The sequence below is a fragment of the Talaromyces proteolyticus genome (assembly GCF_021365285.1).
Source record: "Talaromyces proteolyticus strain PMI_201 chromosome Unknown BGW36scaffold_5, whole genome shotgun sequence".
In the NCBI taxonomy this organism is placed as follows: domain Eukaryota; kingdom Fungi; phylum Ascomycota; class Eurotiomycetes; order Eurotiales; family Trichocomaceae; genus Talaromyces; species Talaromyces proteolyticus.
In genome coordinates, this window is record NW_025764281.1 from 2,267,827 (window position 1) to 2,292,289 (window position 24,463).

The window sequence follows — 24,463 nt, forward strand, 5'->3', positions numbered from 1 at the left end:
GTTACCCCGTTCCCCCAGTTCTGGGCCTTTTCCCCCGGTCGGCGCTCGGCAGTCGTGTTCCGGGCGCCTGGCATTGCTAGCATCCCCGCAACATCCCTGCTCTTGAATCACGTAATGTCATCCCAACTCTTAGCTACCATTTCACAATCTTCTCTACAAAATGCCGGCTTATAGATCTGCCATAAGGAGTAAGGCTTGTGTAGAATGCAGACAGCAAAAGGTATGTACTTTTGGTCTACGTCACGCCAGGCAATTAACGACTACCTGACAGCTGCGCTGTGATGCCCATTTGGATCCTTCTAATCCGTGTTCAAGATGTCGTAAGACGGGGGTTGACTGTGAAATATCTGATACATTTCGTCGAAGGCCAAGGAAGACGTAATTTATACCGATGAGATTTTAAGAGCTAGAAGAGCTAAGTGAATCACCATGCAGGAAAGCGCAAATGCAGCGTGAAATCGATATCCTACGTCAACAGGCACATCTTCAAGTGAGTCACACCGCGACTCGTGATGAAAACCCTCCAGCTATATATTTGAGCTCTCCATCCGAGTGGGCTGCCCATGAGGAAATAGTGGCAGAGAATGAAACTAGTCTTCGCGAAGAGCAACACCAAGCAGCGCCTTTGCCAGCGATTCTGACAGCACCCCGGAGTTTGGATGGCATAGAGTTGGAATCTTACAAGATCAATGACTGTTTCTCACTGTATGTTTTCCAGTATTGCTCCACAAGGCAGAAGCTGACAAGCTTTTTGTATATGCAGGTTCTTCGAACACTACTTCAAAATTCTTCCCATTGTGGACCTAAGAAATGACCCAAATTGGTTTTATGACTACTCGCCACTTCTTTTCTGGACAATAGTAGCAATCGGTGCAAGGAAATATATACAAGACCCAACAATCCTCGAAGCTTTAGGCCCCAAAGTCGTGTCTATGGCTATGCAATCGGTATTGAAGCCCCACGAGCATATACAAACTATACAAAGTTTGCTTCTTCTGTGCACGTGGCCGTTCCCAATGGATACCATGATCACAGATGTGTCTCTTCCATTGACCGGGGTGGCAATGCAGCTGGCTATCCAGAATGGTTTGCATTTCTTTGGGCGAAGGCAAGATTTTATTACCCAAATAGCACAGAATGAAACGAAGGATGTCTTCCGGCCGAGGTTATGGTCATATTGCAAGGCAGTTTGTCAAGTGTATGCTATCTTAATCTCCTACTCTGAATTTCATGCTGACGGATGGGGAAAGTACGAATATTGTCAATGGCTTACAACCGCCTGCAATTACTGACGCATTTGACTTGCCACCTGCCCAACAACATCAGGCCATTAAAATTCTTTCGAGCGATATATTCTGGGCACACAAGTTGCAAACCGTTTTCACAAACGCAGTTACGGCTCTAATGCAGAATATTTATCCCGTAACAAATAACCCGTTAGGTCCTCTCATAGACAAATGGGATAGCCAAATTCTGGAAGTCATCAAACAGGCTGGTGAATATCTTGGTAAGTCATAATTCCCTGTACTCATGGGAAGTTGCATGAAATCTTGCATAGAGGATACCCAAGCTAAGATATTCAACAGAGAAGGATCAAATAAGCGTACTATGTGCTCGTCTGAACATTGGTGCGTTCCATTTCTACGAAACAGACGAGCCTGCACGGCGAAATCGTTTGATAGCGCTGTACCAGACCGCATGTTCATTTATCGACGCGGTAACGTTAGCCGATAAAAGTAATGACTACGCTCTATACAGCCCAGAGTACATCTATCGAACTTTGAATCTGGCAGCTTGCACACTTCTACGTATATCGCGAAGCAACCTTCGTGGTAATGTCGATGTTGTCATTGGTGAACGCGCTTATTTCTCATGCATCTATCTACTTAAGCGCCGAATGATTCGGAACAATGATCTCAACGGGCGTACTGCCGGTGTACTAACTCAATTATGGAGAAGCCCACAAGCGTTTAAGCAGAAGGACGGGTCATACAATAGCTTAGTGGTTCGCATGCGAAGCCGTGGGGTATGTTTCTTCCTTACTTATTCCGCAGTACGATAGAAGGAAAACAAAGCTAATTCTGTCATCATAAGTCCATGGGTATATTCTTCGACTGCTTCTGGTATTGGCAGCGAGAGTTCAACAGCCAAACAGACCCGTATTTCGAACAGAACGAAACCCCCTCTCAGCCCTCTGCCAATATGTCAGAGAGCTCAGACATATCTGCTCCACTTCTTCGCGATCCTGCTATTGCATCTCATGTCGAACCAGTCATCACTACCAGCGATGAGCAGTTATTTCCATTTCTGAACAATGATTTCTTCCCGGATTGGGATTCTATGACCGGGTTTCAAATCCCGTCGTCTATAGCTTGATCTGAATTTATTGAGTGTCGAAACACACTATAATTGAAAAGAAAATTATTTCTTCGTTTTCCTGCATAAAATGCCACTAATGAAGTCAATCACTGCCAAATATTTCATGGTCTAGTTCCATAGCGTGGGTAAAGTTGGCCGAGTATTCGGGCCGAGAGACGGGTGGCATGCCGACTATCCGGCAAGGCCACAACTTCAGCTTCTAGATACACATTCAATAGAATTAATAATTCTGATTCATAATCAACAACGGTACGTAGATGAAGTTTAATATGCAATGATTTGTAATTTTTGACGATCATTTTGTTTGTTACTTCATTAGTGGTTCTCATCATTCTTTAACCTGCGCGATTCACGCTTCCACGTGTTGCATCGAAAAGAAAAGAGAGAGAAGATAATTAGACAAAAACAAGATGCTTGAGGTAATCATCCACCCTGGTCCCAGGACCGAGTTGATTGAGTCGCCTATTCCGATTCCCAACCACGACCAAGTTGTTATTAGAGTGGTAGTCTCCGGAAGCAACCCAAAGGATTGGAAGCGACCAGAATGGCTGGACGTGCACATTAACCAAGGTGACGACATTGCGGGATTTGTTCACCAGGTTGGAAAAAATGTAACTGAATTCAAGGTAAGTTTTGGGAACCGTGAAAACGTCGCGAGAGCACTCTGAATTAGAAGATTCAAAGTCTATTCATACATGAGATGCATACTGAGAGCAGCAGCCCGGCGATCGAGTTGCCGCATTCCACGAAATAATGGGCCCTGGTGGTAGTTACGCAGAATATGCATTAGCGTGGGCATCAACGACGTTTCATATTCCTCAAAAAACATCATTTGAAGGTTTTTCCCTATATTCTGACAAACCCCGAACCCCTGATACTAATAAGAGTATATAGAAGCAGCGACAATCCCGTGAGTTGGCTCCGAAGGATTTTAAGTCATGTTGAACTGGTCCTGACAAACGAGAATCAGGCTCGCAGCAATGACAGCTGCATTAGGCGTCTTTTCACGCCTTGAACTCCCCGATCCATGGGTACCCAGCCGCCAGGAAACCCCGGTTCTGATATATGGAGGGGCTACCGCTGTTGGGGCATTCGCTTTGAAATTCGCCATTAAAGCAAATATCCACCCCCTAATTGCTGTTGCTGGCGGTGGTGCAACATACGTCGAATCACTAATTGACCGCTCAAAAGGTGATACTATAATTGACTATCGCAAAGGTGCTGATGCTTTGGTTGAAGAGATCCAAAGTATTCTCCACAAACACAAGGTTAATAAACTTACACACGCCTTTGACGCAGTTTGTGACCATGGAAGTATGAAAAATATACTACGTCTTGTCGACCCAGATCGGGCGAAAGTAGCTTGTGTTTTGCCTCTAGCTGATGATCAGCTACCCTCACCCATGCCGCCAAATATCACACTCTTGCAAACCAATGTTCGGAGTGTGCATGGACAACCAGGAGCTCTCCCAGGAGATACAGATTTTGGTTTCATCTACTTCAGGTATTTTTCCAAGGGCCTGACGGAGGGCTGGTTTTCTGGTCATCCTCATCAGGTCCGGGAAAACGGGCTAGAGGGAGTCGAGAGTGCATTGAGGGACTTGAAGGAGGGCAAGGCCAGCGCAGTGAAATACGTCTTTCGTATTGAGGATACGCCAGCGTTGAAGAAAACCTCAATATAACTGAATATAAATGCACGGAATCTGTATCTATGATGCCAAGTTGGTATCGCTACAGTCATTGATAGGGTTTCAATATTTTAAATTAGACTATAGACATCTTTTACTTCGTCATCAATGTTTACACAGTTTTCAGTAAGAGCATTTTTGAAAATTCCAAATTTCTATATCAATCTATTGGCAAATGCCAACATTTATTTATTGGATAATCTAAAATAACATATATGCAGCCACTTGCCGATTCTATAGAAGTATCTCTTAAACCGGCTTCGTATAGCATAAAACTCCGACATCCGTAATGTTGTGCATATTATGTACTTTATATGGCACTTCAGGAGTCCTATATGCTTGAAAAGGATTCATAATATCACTTCCGATTTTTCGGACTTGGTTTCCCCGTATTCTTTCCTTTCTCCGCATTCAGATCGCAGCAGCATTCTACGCGGGGTAGTCTGAATGATTTATATGACTGTTTATTATAAATTGTGGAATTTTACTACGTCTACAATGATAATAAAATTGAAAACTCCAGTTCCTCAGATAATACCATTCTCATCCAACAGACAATATGCCTCTCACTCCAGAGCAGGAAGCTCTCCGTACCCAATTCACGGATACGGGAAGCACCTGGACGCCAGCCTGGGAACGAGTTCTCCAAATAGACCCTTCCTACTTCGCGGCATACCTCAAATTACATCATGCCGCGTTTAACAAAAGACTCCTACCGCCCAAACTCCAACATCTTCTGATTCTATCAGCAGACGCAAGCTGTTGCACGGAATACGGACCGGGGATTCGAGCTAACATGGCGGCTGCACTCGCTGCCGGAGCAACTCAGGCGGAAGTGCTCGAGACACTCGAGTTGACATCGGTCTTGGGAGTTCACTCAGTCAGCTGTGGCGTACCTCTTCTTCACGAAGTTCTGGCCGAGGAGGGGAAGCCCGCTATATTCCTCGGCGAATCCCAAATCTGGGATAAACGTCAATCGGACCTCAGAGATCGATTCACGGCTACACGGGGGTACTGGGATCGTCATTGGAATGAGGTACTTTGCCTGGACCCCGACTTTCTTGAAGGATACCTTGCTTTTTCCGGAGAGCCGTTTGATGAACGAAAGAGTATCTTTGATCGCAAAACCAAAGAATTGGTGTATATTGCCATTGACTCTGCCACAACGCATATGTTTCTACCAGGATTGAAGTTACACATTCGGAACGCTGTCAAGTTTGGAGCCACTCCATATGAGATCATGGAAGTATTTGAATTGGTAAATCTGATGGGTATTCATACCATGTTAGAGGGAGTTACGGCCCTGAAGGAGATCTCGAATTAGTGATATGTATCCGTAGTGGAAATACGTGGCTATAGTTCCAATAATGCATTACATTTACTCTTAGTCTTAGTAAGTCACAGTAGAAAGAAACTTTTCTATTCCTTATTCCTTAAAATGAACAACTACCTCGTAAGTCCTTCGAATGTAATTTTGATTTCAAACCACTCTAAACATTAGTTGAAGATAAGCAGATCACAAAATGAGTCAGCTAATCTATACCCATATCCTGGAAGTGGTAAAGAGGTATATGGGTACATCCCGGAGTTTGAATAAGTGTAACCTTATAATATTCTATTTCCCACACTTCATAGTTTAATCGGCGACTTTGAATATCGAGAATAATGCAAATGGGTCTTGGGGTGGCATGCCTATGGAGTCAGAAGATCTAACGAATGGCATCATAGTCTTCATAATATGACCACATAGTAATCCTCTATGCACAAACAAGTTTGTGTGAGGCATAAGTTACATTATTAGAATATTGCCGATTATCCCATAACTGAATCAAACCACAAGGAGTACCATCTGTGGAGATTCTGCCGACTCTTCGGGCGTTTATTGAGATAATCCCTTGTCCCTCAAGATCTCTATTACGTCATTCAAAAATAATTTAACAATTTATTCCTCAATAAACATGTATTAATTCTCTAACGTTCAATTACCCATGGGAAATACGTCGCAGTTAAGGGTGTGGCGGCACAGCTCCGAATTTTCGGACTGCGGGATATTGGAGGTAGTCATACGACTTGATTCCCGGGAGGTGACTAAATCCAAATTCCAATATTTATTGCAAAGGAATGAATAATACATATGATTAAGAAATCAATTGTTCAGAACTATTTCATCATACACGAAAATTGGCACGACCTAATCATCGAAAGTCCAAATAGCTAGCTACCCCATCAAAATCAACATGCCCGGCCAGAAACTCCCAGAAGTGGATCACTTTGTCCCTGTCGAACCTTCCAAAGAGCCTATTGAATTTGTTGAGCTCAAAGTCCTTGACTTTTCCAAGTACAATGACGGGCCCGAAGCACGCAAGCAGCTGGCGGAAGAAGTGCGACAGGCGATGACCACTCAGGGGTTTTTCACGATCATCAATCACGGAATCAGTCAGAGTGAAATCGAGCGTCAGGTTGATATTGGCCATACCATTTTCAAACGCACCCCTCCCGAAGAGAAGGAGTCACTCAAAGCCCCAATTGTTGAGAAGGGTTCGTACTTTGGATTCAAGCCGCGTGGTCACTGGCGCTTGATGACCGGCAAAAAGGATAATATCGAAAACTTTAATGTCTCGTGAGATTTCTCTTTTATCATGCTTGGTGAATGTCCATGTGTTTGAGCTGATGGTAAATGCAGTCGAGATATGAAACAGACACCCCAACCTACTGCCATGAAGCCGTTTATTCCAGAGATCCAGAAATTTATTGACTTCACACACAATGACATTCTTTTCAAGGTAATATTAAACCCTAAGTAAGGTATATAGGGATACATGTCTGACTTCGATTAAGATATACCGTCTTTTTGCGATCGCTCTTGAAATCAATGACGAGGACTTCTTCGTTAAGCTGCACTCTTATGAAAAGCACGATGAATCCTGGCTCAGATATATGGAATACTACGACGAGAATCCCGTAAACACCGCAAACGGCGAGAAAACCTTGTGGCTGGGAGGTCACCAAGATCTTTCGGCATTATCGCTGCTTTTCAGCCAGCCAATGTCTTCGCTTCAGGTTCGCGACTACGATGACGATTCCAAATGGAAGTACGTAGCTCACACTCCCGGAGCTATCATTGTTAATGCCGGGGAGATTGTGAAATGGTGGACTGGGGATTACTTCAAGGCTGCAATTCATAGGGTGATAGAGCCACCCAAGGACCAAAGGGGACATGATCGTAGCAGTGTCTTCTATTTCGCCGTGCCAAATGACGATGTAGTGATCAACACGCTGCTTGAGGAGAGTCCGGTCCTCAGAGCGGCTGGTGTTGAGAGGGCACATAGACCGGAAGATGCGCCAACAAGCAAGGAGTGGGTGAATGCGCGGGTGAAAATGACGGGCCAGAAGGCCGCATTTGCTGGCGAAAGTAGTGGGGGTAGTGTTGTTGAGAAGGTGGGCAAGGTAACGACGACCTGGTTTCGATGATTATCAATATCAAATGCTTCTAAAAACCACATGTAATTAAGATCTTTGTATCAACTAAATTCTATAGTTTTCATGTTCCACATCGTTATTACATATGTACGTAGTAATGCACGTTTCTCTGAGCCTTGTACCATGTTGGATTTGAAAACACTCATTACTAATGTTACATCTCATGATTTATTCACATAAATATCAATACAGCACTTGAGCTCTTTACATATGTAGGCTGCTACTAACTATCAAGTATCCACGGGCAACCATCAATTGATACAAAACTCTTCATCTATTTTAAATGCTCTCACTCCGTTTAGTACATGTAGTTGACATGTTACCCTACCCCTATAACTAATTCTTTAAACGATATATCTAAACAAGATATGGCGATCCTGCAGATCCTCCAACGTAAGATTCTCCGCCACGTGCGGATGAACCTCTCCACGTTCCACATACTCCGCCACAATCTGATCTTTCTTCTGGTTCAAACGCCTCATCCACCAGGTACAAAACACGATGCTGAAGCCGGCAAGCACATTGAGCGCCAACACAATCGAGTGGCCTTTAACATAGCGTGGCGGGGTATCGTATATACGAGTGGCCATAATAGAGAACGTCATTGCGAAAACCTCCGACGTCGCCCATACACAACTACGTTTGGTGTATCCGGCGGTATTGATCACGATCCATACGGGCAGCAATATGACGCCGGTGTAGCAGCTGGCGGTTATGAAGCAAGCGGCGACGATACCGACGATTGTGGATGTGGTGGCTAGGAGGAGAGTATATCCCAAGACTGCCAGGCAGGAAGTAGCAAGCAGAAACGGCGCTTTGGTGTTCATCCGATCGGATGTGATACCGATACAGATACAAGCCACGAATGCACAAGCATATGGTATGATGCTGAAAAGTTGGGTTTGGACTACCATCAAATGGTCAGTTAACGAATTCTACTATCCATATATCTGTGAACTGTTCTCATCCACTCACCAGCGTTGAACCCGAAGCCGTTTATGAATGTTGGTAGGAAGTTCCCGACAACAGCTAAACCTAGCACATTTGCTCCTTGGACAAGCCCAAAGGCCCAGGTTTTCACATCCATCATTGCATCGAGAAGCTGACGAGGTTGAAATTTGGCGTCATTTTGATTGTAAGCTAAGTTAAAGTCTTAGAATAGCGTTCACTGATATCGAGAAAGGTCAGAAGCATTACTTACACGCCTGACGATCAGTAGCGAGATTAATTTCTTCTTTTGTGAAAAGCCAATGACTACGCTTACGCCGCTGGAGGTCGTCCGGCATACGAGGAAGAAAGAGAACGATAAGAATCCCAGCTCCGATGGCTATGACTCCTTCTATCAAGAAAAGCCACGACCAAGGATACCGCCCGCTTCGGACATACGGTAAGTTTACCTCTATTCCATACGCGATAAGACCACCGAACGCGCCGGAAAGCGTGGCACAGGAATAGTATATTGCTGATAATTGTTAATAACAATACCAGAAGCATATACCGCAATTTATGTGTGCAAGAGAAATAAATTCAGCGAGCCTCACCTGATCTTGTGCCCAGTTCATCTCTCTGATACCAAAGCGACGTATAGATTGTTAATCCCTGGATAAACGACTGACCAACCCCGAGAAGAAACCGCAGCCCCATAACTGCCGAGAAAGATTTGGCTACAGAGAGACTGCACATCACAACTCCAAAGAAAATAACTGCAGTCCCGATAGACCGGTTCGCTTTGAGCTTACGGAGAGTCAGATTGACGGGAAGCATGAAAACCATATATCCGACGTCTAGGACTTGGTCAGATAGAGCCTTTTTATCATTGAGAATTGACGCGTATGACTTACAAAAAATGGTGAGACAGCTGTAATATTCATTTGGCGACAAGTGCAAATCAGTCGCGAATCCCATTACTTTAGCATTTCCGAAATTGTTGCGGTCCTGCAGCATATTTCATTTAGAAGTCTACTCGTTCATAAACATCAATGGGTTCGCATATACCATATAGGCTGCAAAGTAGCCAAAGGCAGCCAGCGGGAGAATCACAAGGTCTGCCTTGAGCAAAAGCCGTTTCTCGGCAGATGTCTTTGGCTGGATGACATGCGAGGTTGCCAGTGTGGGAGCAGAATGGTACTCTTCGTGGACCACATTTCCGGGCTCTTTGTCCTCAATTCGATTGGTGTCCATGATGGCGTGGGATATGTATTACAGCAAAAGTGATATACATACAGTGAGAACAGGCAAATCTGCTTCATTGATCTGTATATGTATAGGGTCTCAGTTTATTGCTATTTCGTCTACAGACAAACAGAATGCGCCACCTCTGCCGAATAGTCGGAAACTTTCAAGCAAAATAATCCAATAAAAGAGAAATTAGGGTTCCGAGATATCGGCAACCAGAATTCATGTTGATTGACTTGTAATCAATATATTCTACACAAAATTAATTTATGACGTTTCGATAATTTGTATATATTTGACAAAGTTCCAGCATTTGTCGTTGTAATGGTCCATGAGATTTCGTTCTCCTCGGGGTTTCTTGGTTTGTATCACATCAACCCCGCAAACGACCCCGTTTTCTCGGAGTCGTAGAAATCGGCCGGAAAACTTAAATGCGGAGTTGTGGGGCGTATTAAAGGTTTTGATTACACATTATATTAGACCCATTCTTGGCCAGACGTTCCGACTCGATGCTTATTCGGTTCAGAACAAGATATATATGTTTGCTCTGGTATTGAGGTGCAATTGGAGTGCTTCACCTGGAGCGACGATGCCTTCTCTGGATAGTTTCACTCACAATCGCGTCAACGCGCCGAGAAGTAGTGCTACAATTTATCAGTTGATTGATTGTCTTTTGACCTGATGCTGTCGTCTTGATTTGTAATGCTCTGCTCAAGTGGTCTCGTTGATGTCTCGACTGAAGTTCCCATAGTCTTGTATTCGTAATGGCATCGCCCCCGCGGCCTCGGAGTTCCTCAAGTTCCTCGGCAACATGGAGCATTCAATCCCTTCCACGAGTATTTGATACATATGTTCAATCAGCCTCCGCCTGACGGTCTCGTCAGCAGCACGGAAAAGCTTCAGGGCGGACATGGAATCAACAATAAGATTAGCCTGGCAGTCGCGGACGCCATCGAGACCATCAAAGGCGGCTTTGATGGTAATCCACATTAGCCCTTCCATAGTGAGCAAGTTCTGTCCTTGGTTATCATGGTCGCCGCTTCGAACAAGCGCGACATTGAGGCGGTGTAGAAAGAGCTTGACTAGTGGTAATCGATCACGGAGGCGCCAGATCCCCGTCAGAACAATGAAAAGAGTGAGGTACTGAGCGGTTTGAAGGGCGTAGCGGCTATATATCGAAAAGTTGGGTCGTAGATAACGGCAGAGAAGGCCGGACGCTAGTAGGAGACGAATTGTTTCATTGAGATCAAGGCTCATTGACGGCGTGAATTCGTTACTTGCGGATGGGCCCGTAAACAGTAGTTCGGATGGGTCGACGGTATTTTCCCCTTTGGAAATAATCTCAAGTATTCGCAAGGCATACCCGAGAGCTTCAGGCCCGAGTACAACATCAGTTGCTGGTGGTTCGGAAATAAGATACGGCATCAAGTGGCTTGTAAACAATATTATATGTGTTTTGGAGGCCAGAATCATCTTCCTCAGCCCTCCTCTTGTCTGGACGGCTCTTTCGTATCCCTTAAGATGTATATTCGAAGCATCGCGTTGGGATATGCGTGACTCAGTCATAGTTGCCATGATGAGCATGTCGACCAAGTCATCAGAAACGGGACCCTTTGCTGGACTGTCAATCAGATTTTTACGCATCGTTTGGTATGCAATTGATTTGCGACGGAATATCGACGCTGACGGGCCCTCTCCTCGGCGGCCTGCGACAAAGGCTGCAGCGGCTATAAGCATCCATTGTAGTGTCATCGACGATCGGAGTGACAGGGCAAAACTAATATCGCGGACAGGGTTGAAAACGGCGTCTCCCCGAGTTCCATAAACATCTCGCGATACGCCGGTCAGGTCTGTATTCCCAAAGCGTCCTTTGTTAGCGCAATACCGTCGAATTTGCAAAGGTATATGTGTTTACAAAATTTCAATAATTCTTCATCCTCCTTGGAGGGGTTGAGCCCAGTTGGCAATGCACAGAACGAATCCAACACCGACGCTATCAGCGAGACTTCCGCATGTTGAATGGGTTCGGTCGAGGGCGTTTTAGTCAAGGCAGAGCTTCTGTGCCGCTCCTGGCTGGTTTTTGTCCGTTCTCTATTCTCGGGGTAATCATTCTTCGCAGCATGCTTGGACTGCGATGAAGCCTCGACGGGATCTTCGACGTGCTTTTCGACGTGCTTTCGCTTTGGTCAGTACGGCCTCAGTCTCGGTAGCAGCGCCATTGAGAGCGCACAGGGACGAAAATGGGGACGTACTCTGGCAGGTTTAGGCGGCGCGCTCGAGAAACGCCAGGAAATGACCTGCGACTGAGGAAGCGCCGGGGTCACAATTCGCCGTCGCGGTGGTGCTTTGCCGGCTCTGGCGGGGTGTAGCACCATGGCGCACGCAGAAACGAGTTGAATATAATGTCATGTGATGGGGTTGCTTTTCAGTCCAGACGCCAGAGATCATGTCACCTCGATAGCAGGCATTGTTGTTGCTGCCGCTGTTGTTGTACAGAGAGAGAAATTAATGAGAGGGCGCGGGCGGGGCGCAGTGGGCAATCACGGGCCGGCTCCATCTGTCTGGGGAAGACGCCTCGCTCTCGGCCCCGAAACTCTTTTCACCAAGTAAGAATAGCTTGCTGCAACGTGATATCTTCTAAACTCGCTGGAATGCGTCAAGCCCAGGCTCTGCAAGACAACCTCGCTGTTCGCAATGTGGTACAGTGTTCTGCTGGTTACGCAGACATCTTGACAAAATATCAATGAAAACAACAATACTCACGGACATCGATTAATACTAAATGCATGGCATTGGGCCCCTACTTCCATGGTGGTGACAACCTGCGTGATAGGGGATGTCGCAGTGCCTTCTCCTCGATTGTCAAGTTTCATTTTGCTTTTTCAAGCCGATAATCAACTCTAACGTGAAAGAGCGCCTGACCCTTATTATTTATAGCCAGGGATCCTCGTTTTCGCTCAAACCAGCCCCAGCTTAGCTAATCTTAGGTAAATGCGAATCCGCAAGCTAGAGCGATGCGCCACAATATTCCACTTCGGGAACAAGGTCGTCATCTCACAAGTATCGTGCCAGTGCCTACAGCGGGGTAAAAGAGTGGCGAGACGAGAGAAATAAAGTTTTCCTGTGTTTATCACAAGCCGACGCTGTGGAGAGAAAAACCTGCATTGATGGCGTATTCGGGGCATTTATTTGTGGTGCTCTCGGTTTCTTGCCCAGAGAAGCTGCTGTGGTATACTACCAACCCTCGGAATTAGAGGATAGGTTGTTCTGGTCACGGTTATAGATAACCTTTGGCAGTTGCGATGATATGCAACACCCGGGCGCCAGGTGGTATTGGTATGACGCTGTCGACATTGAAGCCGCGTAACACTGCACGTCGTTGCAGGGAAGCAATTGGGGCGGGCGGTAGATTTTCCAATTTCTCAACAAGGCTGTCGAGGCTACAAAATGAGGCGCGTGGGGAGCCTTATATTTAAATCCCATCGGGACTGCTGTCATTGACAGCGCGGTATATCAGCGCCTCTGATTAGTCTCGATCTCGCTTGTCGAAGCTAAATATATAAATATTTACGGCTGGTCGTTCCGAAACGAACCCCAACTCAGGCAGCCACTCAGAACGACGCCCGACCTCGTTTAAGCACCGATAAATGTTTCCACGGAGCAGCATCAGAAGAAGCCCTAGAATCAGCTGAAGACCTCGTGTTGGTGGAGCCTCAGACAACAGCCAATAGTAAGCCACATCACAGTAGTGAGGAAGGGTGATGAGAGAGAGACTTGGGGTGTACCACCAGGGTTAATGGGCGAAATCTAGGGTGGGCGTTTGGCAGAACGTGCGTAGAGGTCGAGCCAAAAATAAACTGTTTAAGCTACGCTATGTAGGCAAATTTATGCCCATTTCCTCCGGACTAGTAGTATTTAACGACTGTCCATATTTCTTAGCCTTGACACAGTGCAGCAGACCAGGCGCTTTCTTGGCCCGTTCGTATCCTCGTTCAGGCTCCTTGGCGCTCTAGCTAGTCATCTCTTACAATTGATCAATGAGAGTCTATCGCTGATCGAACGACTTGTATAAAAGCTGCGGCGACCCGCCAGACTGGATCTTCATGTAATGCAGTGTACAACATAGCCCAAATACGAAATACTAAATACCCAGCATTTTGAAATACTCTTCAAAAGCTTTCAAGTGTTCTGCCAAGTACTCGATCATTACTCTTACCCTCTCTGCAGCACAAATGAACTTTGATCAGACCGATGTTCTGCTCCTCCCGGGCAATCCGGACGAGCGCTACTGGTTCTACAGCAACCAGGAGATGAATCTCAAGGAATTCGACTATCCCCTCGATCTGCTCGTATGTATCATGTCATATCCTCAATATAGCAGTGGACTCAATATTCAAATAGACAGTAACATCCAGTCCGTCGCAATTTAACAACGCTACCAGTGCGCACGATCTAATCCAGAACAATTCCGCCTTCGACTCGTACATGCCAACTCCGTCTTCCTCACGAACAACACCCAGCCCGCAAATGTCTCTCTCGCGACCACTCCACACCAGCTCATCATCTGCAAAGAAAGAGAAGCTGGGTTCCAAGAAAGGCCGCTCTGCAAAGACGGCGACTGTCTCGGAAGACGAAACGCCAGAAAACAAGTCCTTAGTACGTTAAACCCATCAATTGATCAATCCAGCCGCGACCAATCTAATCCGTACAGCGACGCCGAGAACAAAACCGCATTGCGCAACGCACATTTCGCGAACGTAAAGACCGATACATCCAGACGCTTGAAACACACATCAAAGAGCTCAACGCGCGACAGCATTCGCTCGAAGCCAATTACAAGAAATCTACCGACCAGGTCAGCGTGCTGTACACACAGCTGGCCGAGCTCAAAGCCGAGCTTGACTACTGGCGAACCGGTGCGCATAACCCGGCACCGTCCGAAACCGAAGCCATCCCCATGCGCAACACCGAGGCGGAGTTGACGCACAATTTACAAATACATCCGTTTTGTTCGCCGCGGTAGTCGGATTTTAGTCGGATGTCATCATAGATTATTTTCGCGTTTCCTTTTATTTCTGGCTCTGCATCAACATCGAATTGATCGGTGTTAAATGATGTATAATTAAAGCGAATGTTCTATAGAAATAATGCATATTCATTCACATCTCTTAGCTACGGCATGCACTAAGCGACATCTAGAAGGGCCTGAAAACCTAGACAGACAAAATAAATAGAAAAATAAAAAAAAGTCCAAAAAAGTCAAAAAAAAAGAGGGGTCAATGGGTCATGCATGCATAGATAATACATTAGACTATAACCAGCAATTCCCCAATTGGGCAAGTCACCAATTGCCCTCTTCGGACTAGACAGTCCTCACCTCATCCCTCTACGGCCTAGCTTACGTGTCCTCAGCCTTGATCAATTTATGTTCGATGATTCATTGCGCCGTCTATATTTGCCCAGTGCTGCCGGGCGCAGAAGTTGGCTTTCGCCACCCTGAGAGTCTGAGACTACTGACTGACTGAAGGCGCGTGATGGGCGTACATTGCAGTAGCACAAAATCCTTTCGTTGAGGTCAGCTCGAGCCCACATAGTAACGACAGGGTTGAAACAGTAGTACATATGTACTTACCTCGCTATTGTACGTAAAAGGTCGTAAAAGAGCGTATAGAGAGGGGAAAGGTGGCGCCAGCCAATGGTCATGTCCACTCTGAATTAGCCGTCGTGCCCAGCCGGCCGCTACGAAAAGCGTAACCTTTAATTCTTCATGTTGTGTTATTGTATGAATCCATTGGCGTCACGCATGTGGTCGCATGGACGACCCTATTAATATCGAGAGGAAGACATCGACAGGGCTTGGCTGCGTATTACTCAACATTTGACATGGTAACATAAGCAGCCTATTTCCCCCGCTTGCCCTCTTGGGAAGGATGCATATAGGTTTGCCTTTGGTTTCTGCCCTAGCCCTGCACCAAGATCATCCGCCAATCGTCAGAAGGAAACAAAGCCAGGCTCCTAGGACACCGCTTTTTGCTTCTAGAAATTTCGGATGCATATCGGACGGCATAGTTATTGGTTGCGCAGACCGTGCAGGGTACATATATGTATGGCTTAAGCCAATCAGACCCGCTGGAGATGTCTACAGACAGCCACAGCGAAGACTCACCGCTTCCTTGGGGTCATTGAGGAGCGTGAAGTGGCGGATGAAATGTGGTGGAATGCATGTTCCCCGCTTACGATGTCTTTTTCTGATGATTTGAGATGAGCTGCACGTGAAACGTCATGTCATCGAGGTCAAAGCATGCATGTGTCTTTTTTGAAGGTAACCTAATTTTACTCTTTTACCCTAATCTGTGGTTAAGATCGAATCCCTTAATTACCGAATTAATGGCCCTAAAAGTTCCCACTTATCGTTTTCCCGGCGTGCAAACTGTGCAGCACAACTGGCAGCTCCTGCAGGAATCGAGTCACTTCGGCCTCGGTGCCCACCGTCACTCGCAAGCAACCTTCACATCCATATTCTTTGCCGCGGAAACGGACCACAACGCCTCTCTTCTCAGCCATGGCTTCATATGTCGCCAAAGCCGTCACGTTATCCGGATTTCCAGCACTATCCAGAATCTCCACAAGCAAGAAGTTCGATGCCTGTCCACCCAGGAATCGACCAACGCCAGTGATTTTGGGCATCTCAGCGAGCATGCGCTCACGTTGAGCAATGATCTTTTCTCGGTTTGCGTGCATGACAGCGATGTTTCGAGGAGACAGCGCAGCCTGCGCGATCACGCTGGTTGGACTAGCGATGTTGTAGGGCGCTTTCATGCTGTTAAGTAGCTTTGCAATGTCGGGGCTCGTGAATACCTGTCCCAGCCGAATGCCGGCAAGACCGAACGCTTTGCTGAGCGTCTGCATGACCACGAGGTTCGGCCACTCGGTCGCCCACTGTGCCAGACTTGACCCTTCTGGCGCAAAGTCAATGTACGCCTCGTCGACGACAACAACGCCGTTCCATGTTGGGTGCTCGAGGACCTTTTGGATGTCTTCCTTTCGAATGAGATTCGCCGTCGGGTTACCTGGGGAGCAGATATAAACAAGCTTTATCCTATCATCTGCCGCCAAGGCAGCATTGATCTTGTCGGGTTGGAGCTGAAAGCCGTTGCTGGCGTCGAGCGGAACCTTGACAATTTCGACATCGTTGACGTCAGCGCTGACAGCGTACATGCCGTATGTCGGTGGACATGTGAGGATCTTATCCCGACCAGGAGCGCAGAAACAGCGTATTAGAGCATCGATTGCCTCGTCAGATCCAACACCGACAAACAGGTTCTCGGGCTGCAGTTGCTTTTGTGTATGATGATTGGTGTTGCGTAGGTGGCAGAGTAATTGCTTCAAGTCAATCTGGTGACTTAAACAGAAACTTGAGTATTCGCGTGTAAATTCAAGTGATTGACAATATCAACTCACGGATCAGGGTATCGATTCAACCCCAGAAAATCAATCTGCGGGGAACCATTCCCATTGTTGCTGTCAGGCAGGCTACCATCTTTATTCAGCTCCAACCCCGGCCCATATGCATTCTCATTCGCATCGAGCAGAATATTCGTGCCGTCGTCTTTGTAGTCGCTGCCAATTGAGTCATCGGTTAGCTCCGGTTGCGGAATGACGTATACGGGAGCATTCGACGAGAAAAGCTGGGAGACTCACTCTCTGGCACAGCGATAAGGGTGCAATTTCAAGATATTGGGACGCGCGCATGTCGCAAGATCGAACGCCGATGTTCGTGTAGCCATTGTGTGGGTGAATGGGTTGTGCAGATACAAAAAAGAGGACGAGGAAACTTTTCTTGTCGGAGGCAGGTGGGGTTCGCCGCAGATTTATTGCAGCCGGTTGAGTCATCATCTCTTCTTGCTACGACTGACAACTGGTGCAAATACAGATGACTCATGTGGACGATTGAATTGGTATTTAGTTTGCATTTAGCTAGGTCTATCTGGGCACTTCTCTATTCAACGTGGAGTCAGTGTGCCATCAGGATTTTGTATTCGGCGGCTCTCTATGCCGGCAATATACATCTCTATATACATGCATGAATATGTAATGTCAATAACGCCGTTAATGCTTCATCTATAGTATGATCACCCTTTCCTCCCGTAAACAAAAGAAATAGAGTATGTGGAAGGGTAAAATGAGAAGATTAACCCTTCTTAGGCTCCGGCGAGTCAGAGGATTTTAATGATTGTGTCGTAGGCTTTTTCGGGCCTGGCTCTGAGCTCTTCTTTTTTGTGGAATCGGCATGTTTCTTTCGCTTCTCGCGCACATAAGTCCATGCCCTACCGGCACCGGCAGTCAGTGCGCTCTTCACTGTTTGCATCGTCGCTGGCCAGCGAATGGTTTTTGTGACAGCTTCCTGGAGCTCTTGCTTGAGCGACTCATCGGCAGCAATGCGCTGCTCAAAAGGACCGCCCTGTCGTCGGTGGATGCGCTCTGGATCTTCGTCGTTGGTTCTCTTCATCATCTTGAGAAATTCGGCTCGTGGAATCTGATACCGCCCTTGGAATTGGAAGTATAATCTTTCCCTGAACGATTTCGGCAGTCGACGGACCATGTTTCCTCTTTTCACAGGATCCATGTCCTGGTTGAGCTTCACGTTGGCCTCTGGGTCATCGATCCAGTCTGACTCGGTGCAGCGAGGGTCGTTAAAGTCGCAATTAGGCAAATTCTCAATCAGTGGCGCATACAGACGACGGAAATAGTCCATTTGACCAGAAACAATATTATTGACTTTTCCAGGATCTTCCGCAGAGACAGTCATCCGTGGGTCGCCCATGTAGCTTAATCCCGCAATGGTCGTATAAAGTTGGTATTCTGTGAATTCTTGCGGCAATAAGAGAAGTGCAAGACGCAAAGCTGATATCAGGTTGACTTGGTTCGCTAGTCGCACACTTGGGTGATCGCGAAGGATTTTCACTGGTTTTTGCAACCGACCTGCGAGATACATAGTATCCCATTGGCTGAGGTCTTTGCACAAGGTATCAATATTGACGACGCCATATTTGATCAATGTGCCATTGACAGTCACAAAAGGGTTAAAGTAGACCCCAGCACCCCAATTATCTTGTACCTGAGAAACTGCATAGGACCCGAGAGACCCAAGTGCCGAATAGTGGTCTCGGTGCTCCTGTAGGTTCAGAGAATGCCAATGCTGACTATGAGAGACGCCAAAAATGAAATCTATCATCTTGCCCTTTCCTTGCTGAACATTCCGAATCGCTTGAGGTGGCGACGGGTGACCGGGCTCATTTCCTGGGACGGATGTTTGCGCAAACACGCCTGAGCCATAAGCAAAGGCATACCTAATCGGAGCACGAAATTTCCAGAGTATCTGCCGCAATGCCTCTTTAAACTCTTCATTAATTACCATATGCTGGTTCACTCCGAAATTCTTTGAAGGCAGTTCCGAGAAGGTCGAAATGGACAGGTTCGGATTGTCCTCCCAGTCCGGGGCATCTCTCAGCATAGCCGAGGTTGAGAAAGAAGCGGTTGATCCGGTTCCATTGTGCGATGATAGCGGACTGAAATAGGCATTTTTTGACGGCGTCTGATCGAGTATGTGGGTTGTTGTCGTTGAGTTTGTGTGAAGTGTGTGGAGATTATAACTCAGAGTTCGAAAGGAATGAACGTAGGGCGCACAGTCTCGGAACGGTGCTGGAAAGAATGACCGCCGTACGGGAAATCTCAATCGGTATACGGTATTCATGGTCTGACAGTATCTATGTGAGTCTTCAAATACAATCCAAATATCCAGGCAGCTTACCCCGAGCTGTCGCACCTTGTCGGCTTGGGCGGTTCGGAACGGAGCAATTGCGGCGACGGAACGAAAGGATTGGAGCTAAGCGAGGATAACGGAGCTCAGTGAACTATTCCATGATTTGTATTTCGGCAAGGGAATGTGCAGGATGTGGTGTACTTCCCACAAGCAGTGAGCGAAATAAGGTAGGGACGGTAATAGGAATTGGAAGAGTAATAGGAATAGGAATAGAATAGCCGGGCCCAGAGCGCCTCGGATCGCCGCGGCGGATCACGTGGGTATCGTTGGAAGCCCGAGGTCACGTGCCCATCAGCCCGCTTAGTCACCTTGCGGCGCGCGGGTTGCGGTTGCCGTCCAAGCAACCAAACAACAAGTGAGCGGGTGTAAACACGACCGCAGCTATACAAAATCCTTCCTATCCAGCCGCCCAACGCGACTTCCTTATGAGCGCCCCTCGGTAACAGCGCCTTCTCTCACCGGCAACGTGAGACTACCGCAACAATGGCCGATAAAATGGAGACTTTCGCCGCCCGCCTGGCTACCTTCGACGCCATCTTGCCCTCAGTTAATTCGAGGACTTCCAGCTCTCGCGCCATCCAGCCCATTGCTTGGCCGTACGGCTCACCAACTCCAGAGCAGGTATGGACGTGTTTATCCAGAGTTTGCACTGAGCGTTATTGACAGGTCGTAACAGTTGGCCCATGCTGGATTCTTTTTCAATCCCTATGACACAAACCCGGATAACACGACGTGTTTCCTCTGCACACGCGCCCTAGATGGCTGGGAGGAGGGCGACAATCCCATCTCCGAACATTTGAAACACTCACCCGACTGTGGGTGGGCCATAGTTATGGATATTCAGCAAAGAAGTTCCAATCCTACAGAAATCCAAGATCCGACCAGTGATGCCATCACCGACGCCCGGAGAGCGACATTCTCCATCGGTTGGCCACACGAGGGCAAACGTGGATGGCTATGTCAATCAACCAAGGTAAGCCTTGGTCTCATCTTCATTTCCATTCTCGCGTTCTGACTAGTGAATTGATGTACAGATGGCAGAAGCGGGTTGGTACTTCTGTCCAAATGACGAGAGCCCAGACTTGGCTAGCTGCCCTTACTGTAAGCTGTCACTGGATGGCTGGGAAGAAACGGATGACCCATTGTGAGTATTCAGCAACTTCCTACTGCACATCGGATAGCATATACTAATTATCATAGTGAGGAGCATCATCGGCGCTCGTCCGATTGTTCCTTCTTTGTATTTGCACTGCCAACCACCAAATCAACGAAAAAAGGGTCACGGTCGAAAAAGTCACGCGTCTCAAAGGCATCGCGACTTTCAACACAGTCTGTCATGACAACCACTTCAGAGGCACCTATCATCGATGAAGACGCAATGGACATGAGCACGATATCTCAGTCAGCAGCCAAAAAGACGAAAGGTACAAAGAAAACAACAAAGTCACGAGCTAAGAAATCAAAAAAAGCAGAACCCGTGGAAGTAGAACCTATCGGAGAAGCAGAATCGCCAGATGTAGAAGTTGTTGAAGCTCATCACGCAGAAGAGAAAATACCCTCGCCACCCAAACCTACACGCGCAACTCGAGGTCAGAAACGAACTAGTGAAGCTATCACTCAAGATGCGTCTGGAGATGGAGTTTCTTATACAGAAACTGAATTAATAGAACCCTCCCCAAAAAGAAGAGCGACTGCAATCCGAAGCAAGACAGCACAATCTCAACCTAGTACACAGCAAACTGATCTCGATGATGTGGTCGACGAAGAAATGACGTCTCCAGTAGTGACAAAGAAAGGCCGAAAAGGCACTAAGAAGAGTGCAAGTACTAAGGCACGAAAGACGTCGACAGCATCCACTACTGCGAAGGCTGCAAGTAATCGTGTCCGAGATGAATCTATACTGGACGCTGCCATTGAAGCAGATCTTGCTCGCAACCTAGAGGATACGGAGCCTTTCGAATTTCATTACAAGGACGAGGAAAGGGAGAGTGCCAGATTTAGGAAACAATCTATCACCGCTTCAGTGACGACTGTTTCTGGAACAGAAAACGGTCCGGACACTTCCCAGATGGTCACTATCGAGGATCATCATGAACACTATCATGAGCCCGAGAATGATGCTGAAATTAAATCGGTCCCAGAGGTTATTGTCGAAGTTCCCGCCGAAATCAAGGCCAAGAAACAACCCAAACGCAAACCTGCTGCCAAGAAGTCAAAGAAGGGCAAAGCGTCTTCTCAGCCTGAGCCTGAGCCCGAACACGAAACGCAGCCAGAGTTGATGGAATTGAAGCCTGACAATTTCGTTCAAGACCAAGACCTGCCGGTCGAGCCAGAGAATGTTAGACAATATGAGAATCACTCAGCAGATAAGGAGGGCATTGTTACGAGCCCTGTACAGAGGACACTTGATTCTGATGAGATTGAGCCCATAGAGCCCCAACCAGTTCCTCAGCAGGAGACTGCCAAAGCTTCGTTGAAAAAACAAGGGAGAAAGGGGGCGACAGGCAAAGCAAAACGGAGTAAAAGAACCACCAAAACTGAAGATAGTGTGATGGAATCTTCTTCTCCTATTGCAGTCAGGGATGAACCCCCACCTGTATCCAACCAACTGACAGGAAAAAATGCCTCAAAACGAAAATCGCAAAACTTGGACCGGGACATTGACGAATCTGATCCACACGAAATTCCAACAGAGTCCGACGCCCCCGAAACGGAGCCTGAGCAAGTCAAGGTAAAAGTAAAGCGAGGACGACCATCAAAAAATCTCGACGAACATCAGCCAGAGCCCATACCACAGGCGAAGACTAAGACTAAGCGAGGTCGTCCGTCGAAACAAACTCAAATACAGTCACAAGAAGTTCAACAAGAGATCGAGATTAAACTTCCCTCTAGTAAATCAGCAAAGCAAACTCGTGAGCGTGAGCAGAGCTCTGATCAGCACGGTCTACCACAAGTTCCCGAGCAGAGCCAAGAGTCTGACCAAGAAGCTGTCCAAAAATCTAGTCAAACAGCTGACGATAGACCGAAGCGTGGGTTGTCTTCAAAGGTCGAATTACCCCCAAAGACCGCGAAGCGTTACAGTGATCTCCCTAAAGACAGGCATCGGGCCCAAAGTTTCATAGAATCGGTTACAAATGACAATCACTCCCCGAGCAGAACGGAAGTCCTTGGGCGTACCGGAACACAAGAAAGAACACCATCACCATCGCCTCAATCATCTGATGCAGAAAATCAACCACCTTCAGCGCGGTTGCCATCTGCGCGGCCGCCTGTGTTCTCACCTGCGAAAGCACAGATTACACGGGTACCTCTCGCAGCAAGCACACCAACACTGTCGCCATCAAAACGCCAACTTACTACAGGCTATCTGTCCTCCAGTCATTCATGGAAACCATCGGATATCGAAGAGCTTCTTGGTAGCTTGGGCGATAAAGAGAATATTGACTTTACCAATGCATTGAAAAACGGAAAGGAATTACTCACCAGCCCGGAGAAAAGGATGACTGTAGAGGAATGGGTCGCATTCAATGCGAAGGACGGTGAGGAAAGACTCAAACGTGAATGCGAGAGGCTCATTAGCGTTTTTGAGACCGAAGGTGGTCGAGCCATGAGAGCGTTGGAGGGTATCGAGTGCATTGAATGAGTAATATGATAAATTTGCTTGCATGACAAGGCGTTTTAAGGATATGTTATTTGGGTAGGAGTTGGGATCTTGACAATATCATTGAAAGTGCATTTTGATCAAAGACTAAACGCTGTTTTATTGTAAACTCTCGTAACGCCGCGGGTATACCTATCTATGCATTCACAAATAATGAGATGAGCGTTAACAGATCCCTCTGTCTTAAAAAACATTCACGCAATAATCCCCAGCCTCCCTTCCCATCCTTCGTCCTCTTCTTGTTTGACTGCCCTCCGCTTTTGCCTTCGCTTTGCCCTTCTCTCTTCACGCTCTTTGGCTTCTTCCACCTCCCTATCTCTCAATCTAGAATCGAGATCCAAATTGAGCGCCTTCCGATCCTCCTCTTCCTTTTCTCTCTTCTTGTGCGCTAACCACCGCAGCCGATTCCGCACGTCCTCAACAGTCGCCCGCTTAACCTCCCCGCTCTCCCCAATCGCCACCAAATGTTGCTTGCTATTCAAATGCTCCACAAACTGTATATTATCCTTGAAAGTAAGATCACAATCAGAGCAATAGAACCCCGCTCCTCGCCCTCTTTTCCCCGTCGCAGCGCCCGCAGGCACCATGGTAGTCTTGCCAACCATCGACGCGACATCCAGTCGCCGCGTGCGGGAGGAGGTTGTCTCGAGAGTACTGTAATCCACCGGCGCATGCCATTTTTTGCCCGCTAGTTTCGCTTCGTACCGAGCTTTTGCTTCTTCGCGTTGCTTGGCCTCGTCTGCTTTCGCCTTTTTCGCGTATTCTTCGCGATCCCATGTTTTGCGGAAATCAGTATCGGAGGATGCGGTGCCGTAGGCGGACCGCTTGGTGTCGTCTGACATTGTGAGAATGCTTCAGTAGTTAAGAAACGTATACTTGAAAGGAAAACGGTTCAATGTTCGATGTTGGAGAAGGAAGCTGGGAGCCTGGGATGGCAAATTCAATGTTAAATTAAGTCTAGCGTGTGGCCCGTGCGTCTTACATATATTGCGGCCCAGTATAACCCTAAGTCTCTTTGGGGTTATCTCTACTAAAATTTCATTTCCTCGACGCTACCGAGTCTATCGATCAGGCGATTTGGAGTGGTAGATGCGAGGGAAGCCTTACAATCCCGCTTCGTATAATTATAGTGCATACATGTAAATGTAGGACCGCCGTAAACATACAACGCCCGAGCTCTAGGGTGATATCCGATTGCCTCGGGTTAGTACTAGTGCCGAACCAAACACCCTTTCTTTTTCTCATTTGGAGCTTCCT

The 24,463-nt window shown here is 47.1% G+C and overlaps 11 protein-coding genes across 11 annotated transcripts; 6 read left to right on the plus strand and 5 right to left on the minus strand.

Annotated features, from left to right (window-relative positions):
- The first annotated feature begins 142 nt into the window (after positions 1-142).
- BGW36DRAFT_406939 (uncharacterized protein) lies at positions 143-2,524 on the plus strand. The gene is made up of 6 exons (XM_046219021.1): positions 143-220; positions 272-705; positions 764-1,198; positions 1,251-1,507; positions 1,587-2,026; positions 2,095-2,524. Exons 2-6 carry the CDS (start codon positions 446-448, stop codon positions 2,374-2,376), a joined length of 1,674 nt encoding a protein of 557 aa, XP_046073567.1. The 5' UTR covers positions 143-220; positions 272-445; the 3' UTR covers positions 2,377-2,524.
- A 77-nt stretch (positions 2,525-2,601) lies between these two features.
- On the plus strand, positions 2,602-4,216 carry BGW36DRAFT_377290 (chaperonin 10-like protein). The gene is made up of 4 exons (XM_046215981.1): positions 2,602-3,005; positions 3,100-3,217; positions 3,274-3,289; positions 3,350-4,216. The coding sequence occupies exons 1-4, from the start codon at positions 2,790-2,792 to the stop codon at positions 4,059-4,061; spliced, it is 1,062 nt and encodes a 353-aa protein (XP_046073568.1). The 5' UTR covers positions 2,602-2,789; the 3' UTR covers positions 4,062-4,216.
- Positions 4,217-4,626: 410 nt separating this feature from the next.
- BGW36DRAFT_396690 (carboxymuconolactone decarboxylase) lies at positions 4,627-5,391 on the plus strand (the record flags this gene model as incomplete). The annotated part of the gene is made up of 1 exon (XM_046218204.1): positions 4,627-5,391. One exon carries the CDS (start codon positions 4,627-4,629, stop codon positions 5,389-5,391), a length of 765 nt encoding a protein of 254 aa, XP_046073569.1.
- An 821-nt stretch (positions 5,392-6,212) lies between these two features.
- Positions 6,213-7,617, plus strand: BGW36DRAFT_340532 (Clavaminate synthase-like protein). Its single transcript, XM_046213076.1, has 3 exons — positions 6,213-6,687; positions 6,751-6,850; positions 6,906-7,617. The coding sequence occupies exons 1-3, from the start codon at positions 6,305-6,307 to the stop codon at positions 7,536-7,538; spliced, it is 1,116 nt and encodes a 371-aa protein (XP_046073570.1). The 5' UTR covers positions 6,213-6,304; the 3' UTR covers positions 7,539-7,617.
- Positions 7,618-7,821: 204 nt separating this feature from the next.
- Positions 7,822-9,768, minus strand: BGW36DRAFT_449252 (major facilitator superfamily domain-containing protein; the record flags this gene model as incomplete). Its single annotated transcript, XM_046221779.1, has 7 exons — positions 7,822-8,454; positions 8,523-8,687; positions 8,749-9,009; positions 9,089-9,331; positions 9,389-9,482; positions 9,543-9,674; positions 9,751-9,768. The coding sequence occupies 7 exons, from the start codon at positions 9,766-9,768 to the stop codon at positions 7,892-7,894; spliced, it is 1,476 nt and encodes a 491-aa protein (XP_046073571.1). The 3' UTR covers positions 7,822-7,891.
- A 665-nt stretch (positions 9,769-10,433) lies between these two features.
- Positions 10,434-12,097, minus strand: BGW36DRAFT_358616 (uncharacterized protein; the record flags this gene model as incomplete). The annotated part of the gene is made up of 3 exons (XM_046213982.1): positions 10,434-11,572; positions 11,608-11,896; positions 11,975-12,097. The coding sequence occupies 3 exons, from the start codon at positions 12,095-12,097 to the stop codon at positions 10,434-10,436; spliced, it is 1,551 nt and encodes a 516-aa protein (XP_046073572.1).
- Positions 12,098-13,727: 1,630 nt separating this feature from the next.
- Positions 13,728-14,928, plus strand: BGW36DRAFT_155137 (uncharacterized protein). Its single transcript, XM_046209543.1, has 3 exons — positions 13,728-14,071; positions 14,124-14,378; positions 14,434-14,928. Exons 1-3 carry the CDS (start codon positions 13,955-13,957, stop codon positions 14,743-14,745), a joined length of 684 nt encoding a protein of 227 aa, XP_046073573.1. The 5' UTR covers positions 13,728-13,954; the 3' UTR covers positions 14,746-14,928.
- A 1,187-nt stretch (positions 14,929-16,115) lies between these two features.
- Positions 16,116-17,509, minus strand: BGW36DRAFT_396692 (histidinol-phosphate aminotransferase; the record flags this gene model as incomplete). Its single annotated transcript, XM_046218205.1, has 3 exons — positions 16,116-17,124; positions 17,184-17,342; positions 17,424-17,509. The coding sequence occupies 3 exons, from the start codon at positions 17,507-17,509 to the stop codon at positions 16,116-16,118; spliced, it is 1,254 nt and encodes a 417-aa protein (XP_046073574.1).
- A 404-nt stretch (positions 17,510-17,913) lies between these two features.
- BGW36DRAFT_358619 (mitochondrial matrix Mmp37) lies at positions 17,914-19,236 on the minus strand (the record flags this gene model as incomplete). The annotated part of the gene is made up of 1 exon (XM_046213983.1): positions 17,914-19,236. The coding sequence occupies one exon, from the start codon at positions 19,234-19,236 to the stop codon at positions 17,914-17,916; it is 1,323 nt and encodes a 440-aa protein (XP_046073575.1).
- A 792-nt stretch (positions 19,237-20,028) lies between these two features.
- BGW36DRAFT_358620 (uncharacterized protein) lies at positions 20,029-23,188 on the plus strand (the record flags this gene model as incomplete). The annotated part of the gene is made up of 4 exons (XM_046213984.1): positions 20,029-20,166; positions 20,222-20,518; positions 20,580-20,689; positions 20,746-23,188. The coding sequence occupies 4 exons, from the start codon at positions 20,029-20,031 to the stop codon at positions 23,186-23,188; spliced, it is 2,988 nt and encodes a 995-aa protein (XP_046073576.1).
- Positions 23,189-23,290: 102 nt separating this feature from the next.
- On the minus strand, positions 23,291-24,115 carry BGW36DRAFT_377307 (uncharacterized protein). The gene has a single exon (XM_046215982.1). The coding sequence runs from the start codon at positions 24,046-24,048 to the stop codon at positions 23,401-23,403; it is 648 nt and encodes a 215-aa protein (XP_046073577.1). The 5' UTR covers positions 24,049-24,115; the 3' UTR covers positions 23,291-23,400.
- Between the last annotated feature and the right edge of the window lie 348 nt (positions 24,116-24,463).